At 66.4% G+C, this 25,370-nt stretch overlaps 1 protein-coding gene across 4 annotated transcripts in view; it reads right to left on the reverse strand.

The window, feature by feature from the left end:
- LOC123364828 (microtubule-actin cross-linking factor 1-like) overlaps nucleotides 1–23,904 on the reverse strand; it is a 90,882-nt gene extending 66,978 nt beyond the window's left edge. For all 4 annotated transcript variants that reach the window (XM_045007275.1, XM_045007273.1, XM_045007276.1 and 1 more), the window contains exons 1-7: nucleotides 23,666–23,904; nucleotides 19,219–19,338; nucleotides 16,170–16,277; nucleotides 15,720–15,938; nucleotides 5,793–5,996; nucleotides 5,169–5,400; nucleotides 3,818–4,044 (exon numbers count right to left, since the gene is read on the reverse strand). In XM_045007275.1, the coding sequence (XP_044863210.1) occupies nucleotides 3,818–4,044; nucleotides 5,169–5,400; nucleotides 5,793–5,996; nucleotides 15,720–15,938; nucleotides 16,170–16,277; nucleotides 19,219–19,338; nucleotides 23,666–23,878 (1,323 nt within the window). In that variant the 5' untranslated portion in view covers nucleotides 23,879–23,904. The remainder of the gene's footprint in view (nucleotides 1–3,817; nucleotides 4,045–5,168; nucleotides 5,401–5,792; nucleotides 5,997–15,719; nucleotides 15,939–16,169; nucleotides 16,278–19,218; nucleotides 19,339–23,665) is intronic.
- Nucleotides 23,905–25,370: the final 1,466 nt, after the last annotated feature.

The following is a 25,370-nucleotide window of genomic DNA, read 5'->3' on the forward strand; positions in this document are numbered from 1 at the left end:
GCTCGGTAAGTCTTTCCCGGAAGGTCAGGACATACTCCACCACCGACTCTCCATCGGGAGCGGCCTTCCCCTCCCATTCGTCTCTCAGCAGGTCCAGGGGCCCCCTTACCCGCCTTCCATATAACAGTTCGAAAGGCGAAAACCCAGTAGACTCCTGGGGTACCTCCCTGTACGCAAACAGCAGGTGAGGTAAGTACTTGTCCCAGTCCTGTGGGTGCTGGTGCATGAATGTTTTTAGCATCATCTTTAGCGTCCCGTTGAACCTCTCCACCAGCCCGTTGGTCTGGGGGTGGTACGCTGAGGCCCAGCTGGGTCGGACCCCACATTTCTCCCACAGGGACTGGAGCAGCTCCGACATGAAGTTGGACCCCTGGTCCGTTAAGACTTCCTGGGGGAACCCCACCCGGCTGAAAATGGTCAGCAGTGCATCCGCCACGGTGGCTGCTTCGGTAGAGGACAAGGCCACCGCCTCGGGGTATCGAGTGGCGAAATCTACCACCACCAAGATGTATTTCTTTCCTGACCGCGTCGCCTTGCTGAGAGGCCCCACCATGTCCATGGCCACCTTCTGGAAAGGCTCTTCTATGATGGGTAAAGGCCTCAGAGCTGCTTTCCCCTTGTCCCGGGCCTTCCCCACCCGCTGGCAGGGGTCACAGGATTGGCAGTACTGCCGGACATGGGTAAAGACCCCAGGCCAGTAAAAGTTCTGTAGCAGCCTCTGCCTGGTGCGCCGGATTCCCTGGTGCCCTGCGAGGGGGATGTCATGGGCCAGGTACAAGAGCTTGTGGCGAAACTTCTGGGGAACCACCAGCTGCCTCCTAATCCCCCATGCCTCCACCTCCCCGGGGGGAGCCCATTCCCGGTACAGGAACCCCTTCTCCCACAGGAACCTCTCCTTGCAACCTCTCCTCATGGTCTGCGCTGCATTGAGGTCAGCCCGGTCCCTGGGCTTCTGCAAGGAGGGATCCTTCTGCACCTCGGCCTGGAACTCAGCAGCTGGGACAGGGATGGGGACCTGCTCTCTCTCACCGGCTGGGTCTGAGGCCGCAGCCTCTCTGGGTCGTGTCTCTGGGCGTTCCCTCCCCGCCAGGCACTCGGGCAGAGTACTTTCCCCGTTGTCAGGGTGCAGAGCCCTGCGCCGACTCTGACTACGGGTCACAATCAGGGTACCCTGGGTATTGCCGGGCCAGGTCTCGAGGTCCCCCCCCATTAGCACCTCTGTGGGCAAATGGGAGTGCACTCCCACATCCTTGGGGCCCTCCTTGACCCCCCACTTCAGGTGCACCCTCGCCACGGGTACCTTGAATGGGGTCCCGCTCACGCCCATCAGGGACAGGTAGGTATCAGGCACCATCCGATTTAGGCCCACCACCTCGGGCCGGGCCAGCGTCACTTCTGCGCCTGTGTCCCAGTACCCAGTGACCTTCTTCCCATCCACCTCCAGGGGAACCAGGCACTGTTTCCGGAGGGGCAGCCCCATGGCCACCCTGTAGCAGCCCCTTGGGACCGGAGCATCCAGCCCCCCAGGGGCGCTGACCTGGGGCCCTCCTCCCTCCTTCCCAGGTGGGACGCTGCCAGCCCCCCTCTCCTGGGCACGTTGCCCCTCCTCCGATTGGGTCTGTACCCAGTCAACCCTCGGCGGGTTGGGTCTGCTCGGTCTGTCTCTGAGCTTGGGGCACTGGGCCCGTATGTGGCCTTGTTGGCCACAGTGAAAGCAGCCCATGTCTCGTGGGTCCCCTCGAGGGGGTCGGGAGGATCTGACGCTGGACGTTCCCCTTTTTTGGGGGTTCTCCATAGGGCCCCGCTGGGAGGTCCCGTGGTGACTCTCTCTCTCTGCGTTGAGGCAGGCCTGCTCCCTCGAGACTCCTCCCTGCCATCCCCCGCCCGATTGTCCATGTATTGGTCGGCCAGCCGGCCTGCATGCTGCGGGTTCTCCGGCTTCTGGTCCATCAGCCACTGCTTCAGGTTCGACGGGCACTGCTCATACAGGTGCTCCAGTACGACTAGGTCAAGCAGGTCCTCTCTAGTTTGGGCCCCAGCTGTCCACTTGCGGGCGTACCCCTGCGCCCGGTTGACCAGTTGCAGGTATGTGCCCTCCCGGGTCTTACGTTGACCCCGGAACCTCTTCCGGTACATCTCCGGGGTCAGCCCAAACTCGCAGAGCAGGGCCTCTTTGAACAGGTTGTAGTCCCGCGCCTCCGCCCCTCTCATTCGGCTGTACACCTCCACGGCGGTGGAGTCCAGTAAGGGGGTGAGGCGCCGGATCCTGTCTGCAGGGGCAACCTGGTGCAGCTCGCAGGCATTCTCAAAGGCCGTCAGGAAGGTGTCTATGTCCTCCCCCTCCTTACGCGGGGCCAGGAAGTTCGTATCGAAGCTCTTTGTAGGCTTGGGCCCCCCCTCACTCACCGCAGCCGGGGCCTCCCTATTGTTCAGCTGGGCCATGGCCAGCTCATGACTGCGCTGCTTCTCCCTGTCATCGTATTCCCGTTGCTTCTCCTTCTCCCTCTCATCGTATTCCCATTGCTTCTGCCGGTCCTCCATCTCCATCTCCTTCAGTTTGATCTCTCTCTCCAACTCCAGCCGCCTGCGCTCCACGGAGGCCGAGCGTCGCCGGGACGATCCCCTGCTGGCCGGGGGGGTCACGGTGCCCTCCGTAGCTGGGCTCCTCCTCCCCCTCCCCCTAGGCCTAGGGGTGGGGGGTCTCGAGGAGCCCTCATCCGCCGACTGGCTACTCCCAGCGGGGACAGACACTGGTGCCTGCGCTGCATCTGCCCGGCTGCTTCCCTCAGAGACAGGGACCGGTTCATCCCTGCGATCTCTCTCCTCCAGCCGGGCAATCAGCTGGGCCTTGGTGAGCTTCCCACAGTGCAGCCCCCTCTGCTTGCACAGCTCCACCAGCTCACACTTGCGCTTCTGGGAATACATCTTCCTGCTGGCCACTCGCAGGCTGGGGTGCTCGCCGCTCCCCACGGGTTCCAGGGGGACCCCTAGTGTGCCAGTCCTTGAGCTCACCACCTCTCTGCCAGGGTCGAGCTGCAGACTCCTCCGCCCCTGGGATCGCTCGCTGTGATCCCCCGGGGGACCCTGTTACTGCAAAGTCCTTCTCTCTGGCCACACTCGCCCAGGGGTGACTCGCCCCTTCGTTTTACTGCTCCCCAGTCACTTACTGCAGGAAGCGCCGTCCACGGGGTGCCGCCGATCCCACCTCTGCCACCAGTTGTCACGGAGTGTGGGGGAGTCTGGCCCTGCACCCCTCTCCTGAACTCACAGTGACTCTCAGCCAGCCAGTAAAACAGAAGGTTTATTGAACAACAGGAACACAGGATACAGCCCAGCTTGGATTCAGAACCGGGGCCCCTCAATCTGGCCGTTCTGGGGGGGGGTTCAGGGTGCCTGGATCCCAGCTTAGGATCCCCTGAAACCCACCACCCAGCTCCCAAAACCAAAACTGATTCCACTTCCCCCCTCCCTTTGTCTAGCCACAGCCAGAGGTGAGACCTCCCCTCCCCCAGCCAGGCTCATGTTACAGCTGCATACCTGTCTCTGCCTACCAAGCACAGAGACAGTCCCTGCTCTCACCTACCAGCCACACAAACCTCCCTATTCCATCACACCGGGTGCCCGGCCTCAGGCACATGGACAGGGGCCCACAGCGGGGCCCTGCCCCACAGACTGAGCCTGGCGCTCTCAGACCTGTCTGCTGCCCCGGGTGCTGAGAGAGCGCTGCCAACCATGGGGGCCATGGCCGGCCAGGCACTGCACCCCCCGGCTCCCTGCCCTCCTCCCCCATCGCAGCCCCTGGGCCGCTCGCTGGTACCTGCATGGTGCAGAGCCGCGCCCGGACAGCTTCGGGGTCGGAGTCGGCTTCCTCCAAGTCCAGCACCATCTGCTGGGTGTCTGTGAGGCTGACGGCCAGCTCAGCGAGCCCCTGCCAGAACCGCTCGGCCAGCGCCAACAGGCCCCTGAGCCACCGCTCCCGCTCCTCGGCCTGCCCGCGAAGGCAGCGCCACTGGCTGCACAGCTGCTCCGTGCGCTCCTGGATCACTGCGGGACAGGAGACAGGCATGAGGGGCTGGAGAGAGGCAGGGTCCCGCAGCAATGCCACCCCCCGGTGCCACACCCCAGCCCCAGGGGCACCCCCAACAATTCCCCCATCCCCAGGGTCCCGCAGCAATGCCACACCCCGGTGCCACACCCCAGCCCCAGGGGCTGTGACGAAGTGAGACCGTTCTTAATGTTTTCTCTGAATACTGGGTGGGTGCCTCAGTTTCCCCTATGCAGTTCTTAGGTATCTAGGTTGGGGGATCAGGGTGTGTGATTGCTGCAGAGCCCAAGAGGGCCCATGTGATGCCGTCTGCACAGAGAATGGCGACACCCTGTCTCCTGGCAACTGATGGCCTGGCCCCCCTCCCCTGCAAAGGTCCCAACTGAAGGTGTTGGAGAGCAAAGAGGTCAGGTGACCTCCTGGCCCAGGAAAGAGACAAAGGCAGAGGAGAAGGGGCTGGAGAGTTTCAGTTTGGAGCTGGCTGGGAAAATGGAGGGGAGGCCAGACAGGCCTCCTGGCCTCTCCTGGCCCCCCAAGATGGACCTGACTGAGGGGGTCCTGTTGTCTGTGCCTGCAAGACCTGTCTTGGACTGGGTTCCTGTCGTCTAAATAAACCACCTGCGTTACTGCCTGGCTGAGAGTCCTGGTGAATCGCAGGAAGCCGGGGGTGCAAGGCCTTATCTCCCCCAAACTCTGTGACAGGGGCACCCCCTACAATTCCCCCCTCCCCAGGGTCCAACAGTGCCACCTGCAATCTCCCAACCTCAGGGGCACTGACCTCCCGTCTCCAGGGTCCCACAGCACCACTGACCCCCATCCCAGGGGTGCCTCCCAGTAATTCCTACATCCCCAGGGCCCAGTAGTGTCACCTGCCCCACCTCAGCCCCAGCCCCCGCCCCCAGTAATCTCCCCACCCCGGGGCCCTGCAGTGCCACGCTCTCTCCCCAGTTCCGGGCTCATGCAGCTTTCACTGTGCAAAGGGGCTGGTGTGTGGGGTGGAAGCAGCCTGGCCCCCGTCTGTCTCCCCCCCTGGGGCTCTCTCGGGGTCGGGAGCTGCTGGTGCTGAGTGCCTGTGCCATGGGGCGACCCAGGGCAGAGCCTCGCGGGCTGCAGACACCGGTACCTTTCGCCGCAGTATCGGCGTGAGCCATCTGCATGCTGGCCAGCAGCTCGGCCCCCTGGCTGCGCACGGTCTCCAGTGTCACCCCCAGCTTCTCCAGCTCGCCCAGCGCCAGGCTGTTCTCGCAGATCTGCTCCCGGAGGTGGGCTGCGTCGCCCCGGACCACGGCGGGGTTCTGCACACGGCCCTGGAGCCGCTCCAGGCTCTCCAGCAGAAAGTCCATGCGCTCCGTGAGCTGTGGGAAAGAACGGGGGGCCGACCGGGGGTTTCTTGGGGGCCCAGCTGCTGGGTGGGGATGGGGATGGGGCAGGCTGAGAGCTGGGGTGAGGCTGCCCCGACCAGGGTCCCACCCCGCCTGGGCAGCACCCAGGGACCCATCGGTCCTTCAGGCTCTCCGAGGGCCAGCTCCCCGGCCCCTGGCCCTTCCTGGGCATCGAGCCACGGCTCTGGCCAGCCCATCGCTCGCTACCCAGAGTGTGTGGGGTGGGGACACCGGGCTGGCTGTGCCGCTGGAGACACTGGGTGAGGTGCCCACTGGCCAGGCCAGTGCACATGGGGGCCACATGCCGGGCTCAGCGGGCCCATGGGCCTGGGCCGGGGGCTCTGCCACGGAGCTGCCCTGTGTACCTGGCTGTAGCGCGGGATGGCATCTTCCAGCACCGTGGCTGCCTGGCGCACGTGCTCCCGGATGCTGCCGTACTGCTCCTCTGCCGCCTGGCACCGCTGCTGGAACGGGGCCCCCTGCTCCGGGCTCAGCTCCGCCAGCTGGGCAGAGACGCGCTGCAGCTTCCCCATCAGGGGCCGGTGCTCGGCAAGGGCCTCCCGCAGGCACTGCGGGGAGAGGGGTAAACACCCGTCCCGCGGGCACGGGGGAGGGGTAAGCACCCAGCATGGGGGGAGGGGTAAGCACCCGGCATGGGGGGAGGGGTAAGCACCCGGCGCACGGGCACGGGGGAGGGGTAAGCACCCGGCAGGGGGGAGGGGTAAGCACCCGGCATGGGGGGAGGGGTAAGCACCCGGTGTGCGGGCATGGGGGGAGGGGAAGCACCTGGCGCGCGGGCACGGGGGAGGGGTAAGCACCCGGCAGGGGGGGAGGGGTAAGCACCTGGCACGTGGGCACGGGGGAGGGGTAAGCACCCGGCCCGCGGGCACGGGGGAGGGGTAAGCACCCGGCGCGCGGGCACCGGGGAGGGGTAAGCACCCGGCGCGCGGGCACGGGGGCGGGGTAAGCACCCGGCGCGCGGGCACGGGGGAGGGGTAAGCACCCGGCGCGCGGGCACGGGGGAGGGGTAAGCACCAGGCGCGCGGGCACGGGGGAGGGGTAAGCACCCGGCGCGCAGGCACGGGGGAGGGGTAGGCACCCGGCCCGCGGGCATGGGGGAGGGGTAAGCACCCGGCACATGGGAACGGGGGAGGGGTAAGCACCCGGCATGCGGGCAAGGGTGGGGGGGTAAGCACCCGGCGCGCGGGCAAGGGGGGAGGGGTAAGCACCCGGCACGGGGGCAGGGGGGAGGGGTAAGCACCCGGCACGCGGGCACGGGGGAGGGGTAAGCACCCAGCACGGGGGCAGGGGGGAGGGGTAAGCATCCGGCACGCGGGCACGGGGGAGGGGTAAGCACCCGGCACGCGGGCACGGGGGAGGGGTTAGCACCCGGCCCGCGGGCATGGGGGAGGGGTAAGCACCCGGCACGCGGGAACGGGGGAGGGGTAAGCACCCGGCACGCGGGCACGGGGGAGGGGTAAGCACCCGGCTCGCGGGCACGGGGGGAGGGTTAAGAACCCGGCACGGGGCCAGGGGGGAGGGGTACCCACCCGGCACGCGGGCACGGGGGAGGGGTTAGCACCCGGCGCGCGGGCACGGGGGAGGGGTAAGCACCCGGCATCGGGGGAGGGGTAAGCACCTGGCGTGCGGGCACGGGGGAGGGGTAAGCACCCGGCATGGGGGGAGGGTAAGCACCCGGCGCGCGGGCACGGGGGAGGGGTAAGCACCCGGCATGGGGGGATTGTTAGCACCCGGCGCACCGGCACGGGGGGAGGGGTAAGCACCCGGCATGGGGGGATTGTTAGCACCCGGCGCGCCGGCACGGGGGGAGGGGTAAGCACCCGGCATGGGGGGAGGGGAAGCACCCGGCGCGTGGGCACGGGGGGAGGGAACACCCAGCGTGAGGGTGGCAGGGAAACCAAGATCACACATGGGAGCGAGGGGAGCTCTGCTCTCTCCAGCTGCCCCCCGCGCCCACTGGACGTGATTAGCTTGGCCTCCCCTGCCCCAGGGCCCTCTGCCCACCCCACTCTCCCATGTCCCGGCGATGCTCCTGTCCATCAGTGCCCGGACAGGTGGCAGCCCTGCCCCCATCTCTGCCCATCGCCTCCCCTGGCCCCAGCCTGGCCTGATTCCCCGGTCATGGCAGCCTAGAGAGCGGGGCCCAGGCACCGCAGTGGACGGCACCGCCTGGGCCCGCAGTGCACCGTGGGGAGAGGTGAACGCGGCTGCTCCTTAGCGCTCAGGTGACAGACCCTGCACGCTGCTGCAGACACTGGGTGGGGTTGCCAACTTTCTGATCACAAGTATCAGAGGGGAGCCGTGTTAGTCTGGTTCTGTAGAAGCAGCACAGAGTCCTGTGGCACCTTATAGACTAACAGACGTTTTGCAGCATGAGCTTTCGTGGGTGAATACCCACTTCTTCGGATGCAAGCAGTGGAAATGTCCAGGGGCAGGTGTGTATATATAAGCAAGCAAGAGGCAGGCTAGAGATAACGAGGTTAGATCAATCAGGGAGGATGAGGCCCTGTTCCAGCAGCTGAGGTGTGAAAACCAAGCCAATTACAGAACCAGTTTCTCCTCCCTTGGTTTTCAAGGGAGGAGAAACTGGGGTGTGGGACAGGGTGAGGGCTCCGGCTGCGGGTGCAGGCTCCAGGTAGGGCCAGAAATGAGGAGTTCAGGGTGCGGGAGGGACTCTGGACGCAGCAGGGGGTTGGAGCGCGGGAGGGGGTTCGTGGTGCAGGCTCTGGGAGGGAGTTGGGGCACAGGAGGGGACTCTGGGTGGGGCAGGGGGTTGGGGTGCGGGAGGGGGTGAGGGGTGCAGGCTCCGGGAGGGAGTTGGGTGCGGGAGGGGACTCTGGACGCGGCAGGGGGTTGGGGTGCGGGAGGGGACTCTGGGTGGGGCAGGGGGTCGGGGTGCGGGAGGGGGTGAGGGGTGCAGGCTCCGGGAGGGAGTTGGGTGCGGGAGGGGACTCTGGACGCGGCAGGGGGTTGGGGTGCGGGAGGGGACTCTGGGTGGGCAGGGGGTTGGGGTGCGGGAGGGGACTCTGGGTGGGGCAGGGGGTTGGGGTGCGGGAGTGGGTGAGGGGAGCAGGCTCGGGGAGGGAGTTGGGTGCGGGAGGGGACTCTGGATGGGGCAGGGGGTTGGGGTGCGGGAGGGGGTGAGGGGTGCGGGCTCCGGGAGGGAGTTGGGTGCGGGAGGGGACTCTGGATGGGGCAGGGGGTTGGGGTGCGGGAGGGGACTCTGGATGGGGCAGGGGGTTGGGGTGCGGGAGGGGGTGAGGGGTGCAGGCTCTGGGAGGGAGTTGGGTGCGGGAGGGGACTCTGGATGGGGCAGGGGGTTGGGGTGCGGGAGGGGACTATGGATGGGGCAGGGGGTTGGGCTGCGGGAGGGGGTGAGGGGTGCAGGCTCCGGAGGAGTTGGGTGCGGGGAGGGGACTCTGGGTGGGGCAGGGGGTTGGGGTGCGGGAGGGGACTCTGGATGGGGCAGGGGGTTGGGGTGCGGGAGGGGGTGAGGGGTGCAGGCTCTGGGAGGGAGTTGGGTGCGGGAGGGGACTCTGGATGGGGCAGGGGGTTGGGGTGCGGGAGGGGACTCTGGGTGGGGCAGGGGGTTGGGGTGCGGGAGGGGACTCTGGATGGGGCAGGGGGTTGGGGTGCGGGAGGGGGTGAGGGGTGCAGGCTCCGGGAGGGAGTTGGGTGCGGGGTGGGGACTCTGGGTGGGGCAGGGGGTTGGGGTGCAGGAGGGGACTCTGGATGGGGCAGGGGGTTGGGGTGCGGGAGGGGACTCTGGATGGGGCAGGGGGTTGGGGTGCGGGAGGGGAATAGGGGTGCAGGCTCCGGGAGGGAGTTGGGTGCGGGAGGGGACTCTGGGTGGGGCAGGGGGTTGGGGTGCGGGAGGGGACTCTGGATGGGGCCTGGGGTAGGGGTGCGGGAGGGGGTGAGGGGTGCAGGCTCCGGGAGGGAGTTGGGTGCGGGAGGGGACTCTGGGTGGGGCAGGGGTTGGGGTGCGGGTGGGGACTCAGGATTGGGCAGGGGGTTGGGGTGCGGGAGGGGGTGAGGGGTGCAGGCTCCGGGAGGGAGTTGGGTGCGGGAGGGGACTCTGGATGGGGCAGGGGGTTGGGGTGCGGGAGGGGACTCTGGGTGGGGCAGGGGGTTGGGGTGCGGGAGGGGAATCTGGGTTGGGCAGGGGGTTGGGGTGCGGAGGGGGTGAGGGGTGCAGGCTCTGGGAGGGAGTTGGGTGCGGGAGGGGACTCTGGATGGGGCAGGGGGTTGGGGTGCGGGTGGGGACTCTGGATGGGGCAGGGGGTTGGGGTGTGGGAGGGGTGAGGGGTGCAGGCTCCGGGAGGGAGTTGGATGCGGGAGGGGACTCTGGGTGGGGCAGGGGGTTGGGGAGCGGGAGGGGGAGAGGGGTGCAGGCTCTGGGAGGGAGTTGGGTGCGGGAGGGGACTCTGGATGGGGCAGGGGGTTGGGGTGCGGGAGGGGACTCTGGATGGGGCAGGGGGTTGGGGTGCGGGAGGGGGTGAGGGGTGCAGGCTCCGGGAGGGAGTTGGGTGCGGGAGGGGACTCTGGACGCAGCAGGGGGTTGGGGTGCGGGAGGGGAAGATGGAAGCAGCCTCGGGGAGGGAGTTGGGTGCGGGAGGGGACTCTGGGGGGGGCAGGGGGTTGGGGTGCGGGAGGGGACTCTGGATGGGGCAGGGGGTTGGGGTGCGGGAGGGGACTCTGGACGCAGCAGGGGGTTGGGGTGTGGGAGGGGGTGAGGGGTGCAGGCTCCGGGAGGGAGTTGGGTGCGGGAGGGGCCACGGGCTGGGGCAGGGGGTTGGGGTGTGGGAGGGGGTGAGGGGTGCAGGCTCCGGGAGGGGGGTGGGTGGGGGAGGGGACTCTGGTGGGGCAGGGGGTTGGGGCACAGGAGGGGACTCTGGGTGGGGCAGGGGGTTGGGGTGCGGAGGGGGTGAGGGGTGCAGGCTCCAGGAGGGAGTTGGGGCACAGGAGGGGACTCTGGGTGGGGCAGGGGATTGGGGTGCGGGAGGGGGTGAGGGGTGCAGGCTCTGGGAGGGAGTTGGATGCGGGAGGGGACTCTGGGTGGGGCAGGGGGTTGGGGTGCAGTAGGGGGTGACGGTAGCAGGCTCTCCGAGCTAGATGGTTGCGCGAGGGGACTCTGGGTGGGGCAGGGGGTTGGGGTGCGGGAGGGGGTGAGGGGTGCAATCTCCGGAGGGAGTTGGATGCGGGAGGGGACTCTGGGTGGGGCAGGGGGTTGGGGTGTGGGAGGGGGTGAGGGGTGCAGGCTCCGGGTGGGAGTTGGATGCGGGAGGGGACTCTGGATGGGGCAGGAGGTTGGGGTGCGGGAGGGGGTGAGGGGTGCAGGCTCGAGGAGGGAGTTGGGTGCGGGAGGGGACTCTGGATGGGGCAGGGGTTGGGGTGCGGGAGGGGACTCTGGGTGGGGCAGGGGGTTGGGGTGCGGGAGGGGGTGAGGGGTGCAGGCTCCAGGAGGGAGTTGGGTGCGGGAGGGGACTCTGGATGGGGCAGGGGGTTGGGGTGCGGGAGGGGGTGAGGGGTGCAGGCTCCGGGAGGGAGTTGGGTGCGGGAGGGGACTCTGGATGGGGCAGGGGGTTGGGGTGCGGGAGGGGCTGAGGGCTGCACGCTCCGGGAGGGAGTTGGGTGCGGGAGGGGACTCTGGATGGGGCAGGGGGTTGGGGTGCGGGAGGGGACTCTGGATGGGGCAGGGGGTTGGGGTGCGGGAGGGGGAGAGGGGTGCAGGCTCTGGGAGGGAGTTGGGTGCGGGAGGGGACTCTGGATGGGGCAGGGGGTTGGGGTGCGGGAGGGGACTCTGGATGGGGAAGGGTGTTGGGGTGCGGGAGGGGGTGAGGGGTGCAGGCTCCGGGAGGGAGTTGGGTGCGGGAGGGGACTCTGGGTGGGGCAGGGGGTTGGGGTGCGGGAGGGGACTCTGGATGGGGCAGGGGGTTGGGGTGCGGGAGGGGTGAGGGGTGCTGGCTCTGGGTGGGAGTTGGGTGCGGGAGGGGACTCTGGATGGGGCAGGGGGTTGGGTGTGCGGGAGGGGACTCTGGGTGGGGCAGGGGGTTGGGGTGCGGAGGGGACTCTGGATGGGGCAGGGGGTTGGGGTGCGGGAGGGGGTGAGGGGTGCAGGCTCCGGGAGGGAGTTGGGTGCGGGTGGGGACTCTGGGAGGGGCAGGGGGTTGGGGTGCAGGAGGGGACTCTGGATGGGGCAGGGGGTTGGGGTGCGGGAGGGGACTCTGGATGGGGCAGGGGGGTGGGGTGCGGGAGGGGGTGAGGGGTGCAGGCTCCGGGAGGGAGTTGGGTGCGGGAGGGGACTCTGGGTGGGGCAGGGGGGTGGGTGGCGGGAGGGGACTCGGGGTGGGGCAGGGGGTTGGGGTGCGGGAGGGGGTGAGGGGTGCAGGCTCCGGGAGGGAGTTGGGTGCGGGAGGGGACTCTGGGTGGGGCAGGGGGTTGGGGTGCGGGAGGGGACTCTGGATGGGGCAGGGGGTTGGGGTGCGGGAGGGGGTGAGGGGTGCAGGCTCCGGGAGGGAGTTGGGTGCGGGAGGGGACTCTGGATGGGGCAGGGGGTTGGGGTGCGGGAGGGGACTCTGGGTGGGGCAGGGGGTTGGGGTGCGGGAGGGGACTCTGGGTGGGGCAGGGGGTTGGGGTGCGGGAGGGGGTGAGTGGTGCAGGCTCTGGGAGGGAGTTGGGTGCGGGAGGGGACTCTGGATTGGGCAGGTGGTTGGGGTGCGGGAGGGGACTCTGGATGGGGCAGGGGGTTGGGGTGTGGGAGGGGGTGAGGGGTGCAGGCTCCGGGAGGGAGTTGGATGCGGGAGGGGACTCTGGGTGGGGCAGGGGGTTGGGGTGCGGGAGGGGGTGAGGGGTGCAGGCTCTGGGAGGGAGTTGGGTGCGGGAGGGGACTCTGGATGGGGCAGGGGGTTGGGGTGCGGGAGGGGACTCTGGATGGGGCAGGGGGTTGGGGTGCGGGAGGGGGTGAGGGGTGCAGGCTCCGGGAGGGAGTTGGGTGCGGGAGGGGACTCTGGACGCAGCAGGGGTTGGGGTGCGGGGGGGGGTGAGGGGTGCAGGCTCTGGGAGGGAGTTGGGTGCGGGAGGGGACTCTGGACGCAGCAGGGGGTTGGGGTGTGGGAGGGGGTGAGGGGTTCAGGCTCTGGGAGGGAGTTGGGTGCGGGAGGGGACTCTGGGTGGGGCAGGGGGTTGGGGTGCGGGAGGGGACTCTGGATGGGGCAGGTGGTTGGGGTGCGGGAGGGGACTCTGGACGCAGCAGGGGGTTGGGGTGAGGGAGGGGGTGAGGGGTGCAGGCTCCGGAGGGAGTTGGGTGCGGGAGGGGACTCTGGATGGGGCAGGGGGTTGGGGTGTGGGAGGGGGTGAGGGGTGCAGGCTCCGGGAGGGAGTTGGGTGCGGGAGGGGACTCTGGGTGGGGCAGGGGGTTGGGGCACAGGAGGGGACTCTGGGTGCGGCAGGGGGTTGGGGTGCGGGAGGGGGTGAGGGGTGCAGGCTCCAGGAGGGAGTTGGGGCACAGGAGGGGACTCTGGGTGGGGCAGGGGATTGGGGTGCGGGAGGGGGTGAGGGGTGCAGGCTCTGGGAGGGAGTTGGATGCGGGAGGGGACTCTGGGTGGGGCAGGGGGTTGGGGTGCTGGAGGGGGTGAGGGGTGCAGGCTCAGGGTGGGAGTTGGGTGCGGGAGGGGACTCTGGGTGGGGCAGGGGGTTGGGGTGCGGGAGGGGGTGAGGGGTGCAATCTCCGGGAGGGAGTTGGGTGCGGGAGGGGACTCTGGGTGGGGCAGGGGGTTGGGGTGTGGGAGGGGGTGAGGGGTGCAGGCTCCGGGTGGGAGTTGGATGCGGGAGGGGACTCTGGATGGGGCAGGAGGTTGGGGTGCGGGAGGGGGTGAGGGGTGCAGGCTCTGGGAGGGAGTTGGGTGCGGGAGGGGACTCTGGATGGGGCAGGGGGTTGGGGTGCGGGAGGGGACTCTGGGTGGGGCAGGGGGTTGGGGTGCGGGAGGGGGAGAGGGGTGCAGGCTCCAGGAGGGAGTTGGGTGCGGGAGGGGACTCTGGATGGGGCAGGGGGTTGGGGTGCGGAAGGGGACTCTGGACGCAGCAGGGGGTTGGGGTGCGGGAGGAGGTGAGGGGTGCAGGTTCTGGGAGGGAGTTGGATGCGGGAGGGGACTCTGGATGGGGCAGGGGGTTGGGGTGCGGGAGGGGACTCTGGATGGGGCAGGGGGTTGGGGTGCGGGAGGGGACTCTGGACGCAGCAGGGGGTTGGGGTGCGGGAGGGGGTGAGGGGTGCAGGCTCTGGGAGGGAGTTGGGTGCGGGAGGGGACTCTGGATGGGGCAGGGGGTTGGGGTGCGGGAGGGGACTCTGGATGGGGCAGGGGGTTGGGGTGCAGGAGGGGGTGAGGGTTGCAGGCTCTGGGAGGGAGTTGGTGCGGGAGGGGACTCTGGATGGGGCAGGGGGTTGGGGTGCGGGAGGGGGTGAGGGGTGCAGGCTCCGGGAGGGAGTTGGGTGCGGGAGGGGACTCTGGGTGGGGCAGGGGGGTGGGGTGCGGGAGGGGACTCTGGACGCAGCAGGGGGTTGGGGTGCAGGAGGGGGTGAGGGGTGCAGGCTCCGGGAGGGAGTTGGGTGCGGGAGGGGACTCTGGATGGGGCAGGGGGTTGGGGTGCGGGAGGGGACTCTGGATGGGGCAGGGGGTTGGGGTGCGGGAGGGGGTGAGGGGTGCAATCTCCGGGAGGGAGTTGGGTGCGGGAGGGGACTCTGGGTGGGGCAGGGGGTTGGGGTGGGGGAGGGGGTGAGGGGTGCAGGCTCCGGGTGGGAGTTGGATGCGGGAGGGGACTCTGGATGGGGCAGGAGGTTGGGGTGCGGGAGGGGCAGAGGGGTGCAGGCTCTGGGAGGGAGTTGGGTGCGGGAGGGGACTCTGGATGGGGCAGGGGGTTGGGGTGCGGGAGGGGACTCTGGGTGGGGCAGGGGGTTGGGGTGCGGGAGGGGGTGAGGGGTGCAGGCTCCAGGAGGGAGGTGGGTGCGGGAGGGGACTCTGGATGGGGCTGGGGGTTGGGGTGCGGAAGGGGACTCTGGACGCAGCAGGGGGTTGGGGTGCGGTAGGAGGTGAGGGGTGCAGGTTCTGGGAGGGAGTTGGATGCGGGAGGGGACTCTGGATGGGGCAGGGGGTTGGGGTGCGGGAGGGGACTCTGGATGGGGCAGGGGGTTGGGGTGCGGGAGGGGACTATGGAAGCAGCATCTGGTTGGGGGTAGGGGGGGGGGGAGGGGTGCAGGCTCTGGGAGGGAGTTGGGTGCGGGAGGGGACTCTGGATGGGGCAGGGGGTTGGGGTGCGGGAGGGGACTCTGGAAGCAGCAGTGGGTTGGGGTGCAGGAGGGGGTGAGGGTTGCAGGCTCTGGGAGGGAGTTGGTGCGGGAGGGGACTCTGGATGGGGCAGGGGGTTGGGGTGCGGGAGGGGGGTGAGGGGTGCAGGCTCCAGGAGGGAGTTGGGTGCGGGAGGGGACTCTGGGTGGGGCAGGGGGGTTGGGGTGCGGGAGGGGACTCTGGACGCAGCAGGGGGTTGGGGTGCAGGAGGGGGTGAGGGCTGCAGGCTCCGGGAGGGAGTTGGGTGCGGGAGGGGACTCTGGATGGGGCAGGGGGTTGGGGTGCGGGAGGGGACTCTGGATGGGGCAGGGGGTTGGGGTGCGGGAGGGGACTCTGGACGCAGCAGGGGGTTGGGGTGCAGGAGGGGGTGAGGGGTGCAGGCTCCGGGAGGGAGTTGGGTGCGGGAGGGCACTCTGGATGGGGCAGGGGGTTGGGGTGTGGGAGAGGGTGAGGGGTGCAGGCTCTGGGAGGCGCTTACTTCGGGCAGCTCCCCGGAAGCGGCAATATGTCTGCTCCGAAGCGGAGATGTGGCCAGAAAGCTCTGCGCGGTGCGGGCAGCCTCTGCCCACAGGCACCGCCCCTGCAGCTCCCATTGGCTGCGGTTCCTGGCCAATGGAAGCTGCGGAGCTGGCGCTCGGGGCTGGGGCAGTGCGCGGCGCCCCCCTGGCCTCACCTCAGAGCTCAGGGACATGTCACCGCTTCTGGGAGCCGCATGGAGCCGGGCAGGGACCTGCCTTAACCCTGCTGTGCTGCCGACTGCACTTTTAACGGCCCGGTCAGCGGTGCTGACTGGAGCCACCAGGGTCCCTTTTTGCCTGGGCGTTCCAGTCCAAAACCAGACACCTGGCCCCCCTGCTCCCATTCCACAGGGCACCTCCCGGTTCTTGGGCTCTGTCCCCGCATCTTCGCTCGCCCTCCAGCCCTGCTCACCTGCAGCAGGTCCTGCTGCTCCTTGAAGGCTTCCCAGCTGATGGCGTCCGGTGAGAGCCGCGCGGCCACCAGCTGCGTCTCCTCCAGCCAGGGCGTGAGCTCGTCATGGGCCTCAGCCAACTGGGCTAGCAGGGCCTGGGCCCGCTCCAGCTGCACCGCGCAGGCTGCGCTCTCCAGGAAGAGCCGCTCAGCTTGCTCCTGGAGGGACTGCGCCGATGGCTGGGGCAGAGAAACAGCTCACAGGGGGCGTGCACCAGGCCGGGCAGAGCATGGGACATGGGCCTTCTCCCTGAGCGCACTGGCTCTGCCAGCCCAGGCCACGGGCCGTGGGGCTTTCCCCCATGTCACCCGGTGGCTGGCTGGGGAACGCAGCAGGTCAGGCACCCGAGGGGACACCCCGTGCTGCCCATCACCCACGGGCCCCTGGCCAGAGGCTGTGCCGGGTCTCACCTGCGGGTGCTGGTGTGAGGGCAGGGGCCAGGCGCGGAGCAGTGGGTCGGAGATCCCCAGCAGGCGCTCCACCAGGCCCCGGTGGTGCAGAATCTCGGCGGAGAGGAGCTAAGAGGGAGAGAGGTGTTAGCACAAACCCTGCTGCTGCCCTCCCCCGTGGGGAACACAGGCAGGCGAGGGTCCAGCTGCCTCTGCCCCGCTGGCAGTAGCCCCACTATACACCTGCCAACTCAGCCGCTAGGCCCTCGCTCACTTCCCCAGCCTCCAGGCCCCGGGGGCTCCCCTTGGCAGACAGGCAGGCCAAAGCCCAGCTCTGTGGCCGCCACTCACTGCCCGGCGCTGGGCACGGTGCCTCTGCCGTGGGCGGCCTTTTCTCCATGCCCCAGCAGCCCCAGAGCCAGAGAAGCTGGACCCCAGCTCCAGGGAGCTCTGCATCGGAGCTCAGGCCCTACCCCCTCCAACGGGGCACTGCGGGCTCTGCTCTGCCACACACGGGCAGTGCCCAGGGAGCAAATCGGGCTGAGCACCTCGCTGACCTGAACGTACTGAACTGCTTGGGAGAGACGCCTGCACTCAGTCGGTGTGTCTGTGTGTGTGCATAGGCTAGAGTGGTGCAGTCCGTGCAAATCGGCGGGTGCTTTGTATGTCTCAGTCGGCGTTTCTGAGTGTGTGTGTGCACAGATTTCAGAGTAGCAGCCGTGTTAGTCTGTATCCGCAAAAAGAACAAGAGTACTTGTGGCACCTTAGAGACTAACAAATTTATTTCAGCATAAGCTTTCGTGAGCTACAGCTCACTTCTTCGGATGCATAGAATGGAACACGCAGAATCTCTTATTGCCCTTATATAAATCCATGGTACGCCCACATCTCGAATACTGTGTACAGATGTGGTCTCACTTCAAAAAAGATATTCTAGCACTAGAAAAGGTTCAGAAAAGGGCAACTAAAATGATTAGGGGTTTGGAGAGGGTCCCATACGAGGAAAGATTAAAGAGGCTGGGACTCTTCATCTTGGAAAAGAGAAGACTAAGGGGGGATATGATAGAGGTATATAAAATCATGAGTGATGTGGAGAAAGTGGATAAGGAAAAGTTATTTACTTATTCCCATAATACAAGAACTAGGGGTCACCAAATGAAATTAATGGGCAGCAGGTTTAAAACAAATACAAGGAAGTTCTTCTTCACGCAGCACACAGTCAACCTGTGGAACTCCTTGCCTGAGGAGGTTGTGAAGGTTAGGACTATAACAATGTTTAAAAGGGGACTGGATAAATTCATGGTGTCCATAAATGGCTATTAGCCAGGATGGGTAAGGAATGGTGTCCCTAGCCTCTGTTCGTCAGAGGATGGAGATGGATGGCAGGAGAGAGATCACTTGATCATTGCCTGTTAGGTTCACTCCCTCTGGGGCACCTGGCATTGGCCACTGTCAGTAGACAGATACTGGGCTAGATGGACCTTTGGTCTGACCCGGTACGGCCGTTCTTATGTTCTTATGTTATGTTCACAGGCTACCGTGACTCAATCTGTGCAAATCGGTGCATGCTGTGTCTTGCAGTCGGCATGTGTATGTGACTCAGTCCATGAGAATCGGTGTGTGCTGAGTATTACAGTCAGCGTGTGTATGTGACTCTGTCTGTGTGAATTGGTGCGTGCTGTGTCTTGCAGTCAGCATGTGTAAGTGACTCGGTCCGTGGGAATCGGTGCATGCTGCATGTTGCAGACAGCATGTGTATGTGACTCAGTCCGTGTGAATTGGTGCATGCTGCATGTTGCAGACAGCGTGTGTATGTGACTCAGTCCGTGTGAATTGGTGCGTGGTGCGTGTCTCAGTCGGCTTGCGTATGTGACTCGGTCCGTGGGAATCGGTGCATGCTGCATGTTGCAGACAGCGTGTGTATGTGACTCAGTCTGTGTGAATTGGTGCGTGGTGCGTGTCTCAGTCGGCTTGCGTATGTGGCTCAGTCTGTGCGAATCGGTGCATGCTGTGTATTACAGTCGGCGTGTGTATGTGACTCGGTCCGTGCAAACCAGTGTGTTCTGCATGTTGCAGTCAGCATGTGTATGTGGCTCAGTCCGTGCGTGTACGTGTGGCCATGTGCCTGGCTCAGTGTGTGTGTCCAGGGGAATCCAGAGGGGAGAGTGTGAGGAAGTGGGAATGTTTGTGCTGTGTTGTGTGAATGCTGAGTGGGGAGTATTGACCTGGGAAGGTTGCAGGGGAGTTGTGCTGGGACTGGCTGCATTGGGGAAGGGAGGAGACCTGAGCATGTAACAGAGACCCCAGGAGGGGGGTGGGAGGCCAGGTAACATCTCTGCCTGGGGAAACAACAAGGGACACAAAGGCTGGGGGAGGAGCCGGGGGGAGGCTGAGTGAGAGGCTGGAGGGAGTTTCAGTTTGGAGCTGGCTGGGAAATGGAGAGGGGCACCCTGAGGGGGCTTGGGCTTCCCAACGGGGCTGTGGCCTCCCTGGGGCCCCAGATGGACCTAACTAAAGAGGGCCCTGTTGGCTATACTGGCAAGACCTGTCTGGGACTGTGTTCCTGTCGCCTAGATAAACCTCTGTGTCACTGGCTGGCTGAGAGTCCCGGTGATTTGCAGGATGTGGGGGTGCAGGGCCCGGACTCCCCCACACTCCGTGACACAGAGGAAATGCCAGGGCCGCCCAGAGGATTCAGGGGGAGCTGTGGCGCTTGTACTCACCCGGCGGTGGTCCGGGTCTTCGGAGGCAGGGGGGCCCTTCAGTCACTCTGCATCTTCGGCAGCACTGAAGGGCCCCCCGCTCACTAAATGCCGCCGAAGACCCGGACTGCTGCCAGGCCAGGGCTCGCGGGGCCCCTGCGGGGCCCAGGGCCTGGGGCAAATTGCCCCACTTGCCCGCCCCCCCTCCCCCTCCCCCTCCCAGGCGGCCCTGGGAAACTCAGCCTGAATTCCCGGCGCTGGCTGGGGCAGGGGGAACGCCGGGTGCCTTTGGCTGCTGCCCTGGGCGCGTGCTGCCTCCCTCTGAGTGACTGGGAGCACGGGGCTGGGCGCTGGGCCGGCGTCCCTACCTGCTGAGCGGAGAGCTGCGAGCAGATGGCCTGGGCGTCCAGCTGGACCTGCCTGAGCTCCTCCAGGTGCTGGCCGAGCCTGGCCAGGTGGGCATGTTCGGCCCCCAGGACCTGCTCAAACTGAGACAGAGACGCCCCCCAGGTCAGACGCCAGGTGTGTTGGCGGGGGGGGGAATCGAGTGTGCACGAGGTGCTGTGCAGAGGGGAGTGGGGCGTGCACGAGGTGCTGCGGGGGGGAGTGGAGCCTGCACGAGGCGCTGCAGGGGAGGGGGAATGGGGCGTGCACGAGGTGCTGCGGGGGAGGGGGAATGGGGCGTGCACGAGGTGCTGCGGGGGAGGGGGAATGGGGCGTGCACGAGGTGCTGCGGGGGAGGGTGAATGGGGCGTGCACGAGGAGCTGCGGGGGGGAGTGGAGCCTGCACGAGGTGCTGCAGGGGGGGGAGTGGAGCCTGCACGAGGTGCTGCGGGGGCGGGGGCATGGGGCGTGCACGCGGTGCTGCGGGGGGGAGTGGAGCCTGCACGAGGTGCTGGGGGGGGGAGTGGAGCCTGCACGAGGTGCTATAGGGGGGAATGGGGCGTGCACGAGGTGCTGCGGGGGAGGGGGAATGGGGCGTGCACGAGGTGCTGCGGGGGGGGGAGTGGAGCCTGCACGAGGTGCTGCGGGGGGGGGAGTGGAGCCTGCACGAGGTGCTGCGGGGGGGAGTGGAGCCTGCACGAGGTGCTGCGGGGGAGGGGGAATGGGGCGTGCACGAGGTGCTATGGGGGGGAGTGGAGCCTGCACGAGGTGCTGCGGGGGAGGGGGAATGGGGCGTGCACGAGGTGCTGTGGGGGAGGGGGAATGGGGCATGCACGAGGTGCTGCGGGGGAGGGGGAATGGGGCGTGCACGAGGTCCTGCAGGGGAGGGGGAATGGGGCCTGCACGAGGTGCTGTGGGGGGGAGTGGAGCCTGCACGAGGTGCTATGGGGGGGAATGGGGCGTGCACGAGGTGCTGTGGGGGCAGTGGAACCATTGGGTAGCTCAGCTGGTGAACCCCTGCCTAGCAGGGCCCGGAGTATTTCACCCCCTTCCCCTGTGCTCAGCCCGACCACCTGCGCTTGGCTAAAGCAACACTCCCAGGGGCGTGTGAAGCTGAGAGCTGGAGACACCAAGGGCTGGCCCACACTAAGAAGGGGGGTCGAACTAGGGTTCGCAAGTTCAGCTACGTGAATAGCGTCGCTGAATTCGAAGTACCCTAGTTCGAACAACTCACCCGTCCAGACGCGGCGGAATCGAAGTCCGCGGCTCCAAGGTCGACTCCGCCACCGCCTTTTGCAGTGGTGGAGTACCGGAGTCGACCGCGGCGCTTCCGGAGTTCGAACTATCGCGTCCAGATCAGACGCGATAGTTCGAACTCCGAGAAGTCGAACTCACCGCGTCGACCCGGCTCGTAAGTGTAGACTAGCCCCAAGAGATGGAGAATCCCCCTCCCCCTCCATTACTCGGGAGGTCATTTCCCTCCCTGCTAAACACTGTCTGCTCCAGCTTCCAGCCGTCGGTCCCTGTTCTGCTTTGCTCAGTCCCAGAGCCCTGCGCACCTGCTGTGTGCTCCCCGCCACGGTGCCTGGACACGGCGCCCGAGCCACCTCTCAGTCTGCGTTTGCACAAGCTAACAGCCTGCGCGCCTTGCGTCTCCCGCTGCCAGGCATTTTCTCCAGCCTCCAATCAGTTCCGTGGTTAATCTGCACCTCTTCGGTTTAACAACACCCTTTGAAATGCGGCCCCCAGCACTGGGCCTGTTATTCCACCACTGGTCTCAAATCACCTCCCTGCTCCTGCTCGCTTCCCTGCTCATACAGCCACAGGTCGCACTAACCTTTCTTGGCCCAGCATCGCTATGAGTAACCATGAGCTGCTTGGCCACTCTGACCCCTAATAGCCCCGTCTCGAGGGACGCCGGCGCTCCTGGGCCCCGGACCTACGGCCTTGAGATCGCTGCTGCCCAGGGCACAGCCCCGTCTCTAGGGCCGCCGGCGCTCCTGGGCCAGGGACCTACGGCCTTGAGATCGCTGCTGCCCAGGGCACAGCCCCGTCTCTAGGGACACCGGCGCTCCTGGGCCCCGGACCTACGGCCTTGAGATCGCTGCTGCCCAGGGCACAGCCCCGTCTCTAGGGCCGCCGGCGCTCCTGGGCCCCGGACCTACGGCCTTGAGATCGCTGCTGCCCAGGGCACAGCCCCGTCTCTAGGGACGCCGGCGCTCCTGGGCCCCGGACCTACGGCCTTGAGATCGCTGCTGCCCAGCGCACAGCCCCATCTCTAGGGACGCCGGCGCTCCTGGGCCAGGGACCTACGGCCTTGAGATCGCTGCTGCCCAGGGCATAGCCCCGTCTCGAGGGACGCCGGCGCTCCTGGGCCCCGGACCTACGGCCTTGAGATCGCTGCTGCCCAGCGCACAGCCCCGTCTCTAGGGCCATCGGCGCTCCTGGGCCCCGGACCTACGGCCTTGAGATCGCTGCTGCCCAGGGCACAGCCCCGTCTCTAGGGCCGCCGGCGCTCCTGGGCCCCGGACCTACAGCCTTGAGATCGCTGCTGCCCAGGGCACAGCCCCGTCTCTAGGGACATCGGCGCTCCTGGGCCACGGACCTACGGCCTTGAGATCGCTGCTGCCCGGGGCACAGCCCCGTCTCTAGGGACGCCGGCGCTCCTGGGCCCCGGACCTACGGCCTTGAGATCGCTGCTGCCCAGGGCACAGCCCCGTCTCTAGGGACATCGGCGCTCCTGGGCCAGGGACCTACGGCTTTGAGATCGCTGCTGCCCGGGGCACAGCCCCGTCTCTAGGGACGCCGGCGCTCCTGGGCCCCGGACCTACAGCCTTGAGATCGCTGCTGCCCGGGGCACAGCCCCGTCTCTAGGGACGCCGGCGCTCCTGGGCCCCGGACCTACGGCCTTGAGATCGCTGCTGCCCAGGGCACAGCCCCGTCTCTAGGGACGCCAGCGCTCCTGGGCCCCGGACCTACGGCCTTGAGATCGCTGCTGCCCAGGGCACAGCCCCGTCTCTAGGGACATCGGCGCTCCTGGGCCCCGGACCTACGGCCTTGAGATCGCTGCTGCCCAGGGCACAGCCCCGTCTCTAGGGACATCGGCGCTCCTGGGCCCCGGACCTACGGCCTTGAGATCGCTGCTGCCCAGCGCACAGCCCCGTCTCTAGGGACGCCGGCGCTCCTGGGCCACGGACCTACAGCCTTGAGATCGCTGCTGCCCAGGGCACAGCCCCGTCTCTAGGGACGCCGGCGCTCCTGGGCCAGGGACCTACGGCCTTGAGATCGCTGCTGCCCAGGGCACAGCCCCGTCTCTAGGGACGCTGGCGCTCCTGGGCCCCGGACCTACAGCCTTGAGATCGCTGCTGCCCAGGGCACAGCCCCGTCTCTAGGGACGCCGGCGCTCCTGGGCCCCGGACCTACGGCCTTGAGATCGCTGCTGCCCAGGGCACAGCCCCGTCTCTAGGGACACGGCGCTCCTGGGCCCCAGACCTACGGCCATTTCACCTGTGCTTCTACAGCGCTAATTGTAGGGAGCCTGGCGGGCTGTACCGCCAAAGACCTCCCGAAATCTATTACATTTGTGCAGCTGCTTTTATCAACCAAACTGTAACCTCATCACAAACAAGTCCAGGGTTTGTTTGACAAGACCCACGTCCCATAATGCTGCGGTGACTGGCAGTAATTCGGTTCCCCCCCGTATCAATGGTTCATTATTTAGCCTGGGAAGGAGCCGCAGACTGAAAGGCCAGAAGGGATGCTTGTAATCATCTCGCCTGACCGCCCGTGTGACACGGGCCAGAGGCCTGCCCCATGGCAATTCCTGTTTGAACTGGAGCAGAGCGTTTAGGAACATCCCAGCCAATCTGGATTTTAAAACTGCCAGTGATGAGGAACCCTATGGGACGTTGTTCCAATGGTTAATTGTCCTGATGGCTTCTGGAATGTCTCTGGTATTCCAAGATTTTGGGCCAGAGAGCTCCTCCGCCGACTCTTTTAGGACTCTTGGCTGGGAGTTACCTGGGCCTGCTGATTTTAAAATGTTTCTCCCGAGTAGATGCTGTTAACATGCGTCTTAGTTACTTTGTCGCCCTGGTGTGCTCAACGCACGTCACCCCGCAGCTCTCCGAAGTCAGAGCAGCACTATTTACTGAACCCTTCAGCCTTTTCACCATCTCCACCGGGCCCCTCGGGGTCAGGCCGAGGCATAGGGGGTCCCTTGCCCAGCTGCTGCCTGGGCTGTACACACCCTGGGGAGACAGAGGATTGGGTACACTTTGGAACCTGGCGGGACGATTGCATGACTGGAATGTTACGACACTGGGCCATGGGTGCCCACCAGAGGGGAGGAGGCGAGATCGGGGATGGGGGTTGAGTCTCAGCCCGGGACTGATCCTGGGCCCTTCCCCTCGCCCCCCTTGCCCTCAGTACCTTTTCTCTGTCGCTGGCACTGACCGGGTGTGGCCCATCAGCTGGCTGGCTGTCCCCAGAGGCTAGCTCCTTCTCCATTCGACCCAGCCAGAGAGCCAGGTCCTCCTGGGCAGAGTCCACATGGGATGAGGCCTCCAGGGTCTGCGCCAGCCGGTGCTGGATGTCACCGCTGCTCTGCCCCATGATCAGATACCTCATCTTCAGGGACTCCATCTTCTCCTGGGCCAGCTGGGCTTCCTCGCCTGCAGAGGGGTCGGACGTCAGGAGGGAGCACAAGACCATCAGGTCTGACCTCCTCCGTTGCACAGGAGAGACCCATCATCCCTGCCCTGAGCCTGGCTGAGCAGGAGCAGAGCTTTTGGAAGCTCCAGGCTGGGTTCACAGATGCCAGGTGATGGAGAAGCCACCACGGCTCGGTGGGCTCTTCCAATGGTCAATTCGCATCACCACTAACCACTGCCCCTTAGTTCTAGTCTGCATCTCTCCCTTCTGCTTGCAGCCATCAGACCTTGGTCTGCTGGATCAAAGAGCTGCCTGCTCCCAGGGTGTGACTGTGATCTGCTCCCCAGGCACAGCCCCCAACCTGAGCTACAGTCTAGCTTCTCTTGTCAATTATCTGCCTTTCTCACTGCTGATTTGTCCTCGCGGCTGTCAGCTTCCCAGATTGTCCTTGCATTTGATATTAAAGCACCTAAATGAATCCATAAATAATTGTTACTGCTTCTTTAAATACTTCCTGCCAGTCAGTTTTGCTCAGAGTTGTTTTACACTTTGGACGCTTGTCCGTTTCCAAGTGCCCACTCTGTGTATTACCACGCTGAACTTAGACCGTGATCCCCGGCACCTAGACAAGCCTCAGGTTTTCCTGTGATCAGTTCATCTTTGTCACAGTGAGGTCGCCTGTGTGTGTCTACACACAAATCCCCGAGTGGCTGTCAGATCTCCAGCCTAGAGTTGTTAGATAGTGAAGTGAGCCCCTGAGGGGCTGATTGGAGCAAACTCTCCGGGAGGAACAGGCTGAGAACAGCCCGTGGGGAGGAGAGGTTCAGGGTGAGCACTGGGACAGGAATGGGGCAAGGGGAGCACCAGGGGATGAGTTAATCCAGACGGGATTGTGCTGCACACAGGGAAGGAAGGGATCAGGGTGGCCTGTGCTGGAGGAGTGAACTGGGGCGAGCAGTTTAGGAAAAGCAAATTTCAGCAAACTCCCACGCAGGAGTGGATTGTAGAGAGCGCCCGGTGAGAGGGTAAGCGCCCGGGCAGGAGCCCCCAGCAGTTTGGCTGGACGATCCAAGCGCGTCCCGCTGGGGAATGGGGGGTGGTAGGATCCGAGCGCCCCCTGGTGGGGAATGTGGGAAGGGGGGATCCGCGCGCCCCCTGGTGGGGAATGTGGGAAGGGGGGATTCATGCGCCCCCTGGTGGGGAATGTGGGAAGGGGGGATCCGCGCGCCCCCTGGTGGGGAATGAGGGAAGGGGGGATCCGCGCGCCCCCTGGTGGGGAATGTGGGAAGGGGGGATTCGCGCGCCCCCTGGTGGGGAATGTGGGAAGGGGGGATTCAAGCGCCCCCTGGTGGGGACTGTGGGAAGGGGGGATGCTTGCGCCCCCTGGTGGGGAATGTGGGAAGGGGGGATCCGCGCGCCCCCTGGTGGGGAATGTGGGAAGGGGGGATCCGCGCGCCCCCTGGTGGGGAATGTGGGAAGGGGG

Source organism: Mauremys mutica, chromosome 2 (genome assembly GCF_020497125.1).
Source record: "Mauremys mutica isolate MM-2020 ecotype Southern chromosome 2, ASM2049712v1, whole genome shotgun sequence".
In the NCBI taxonomy this organism is placed as follows: domain Eukaryota; kingdom Metazoa; phylum Chordata; order Testudines; family Geoemydidae; genus Mauremys; species Mauremys mutica.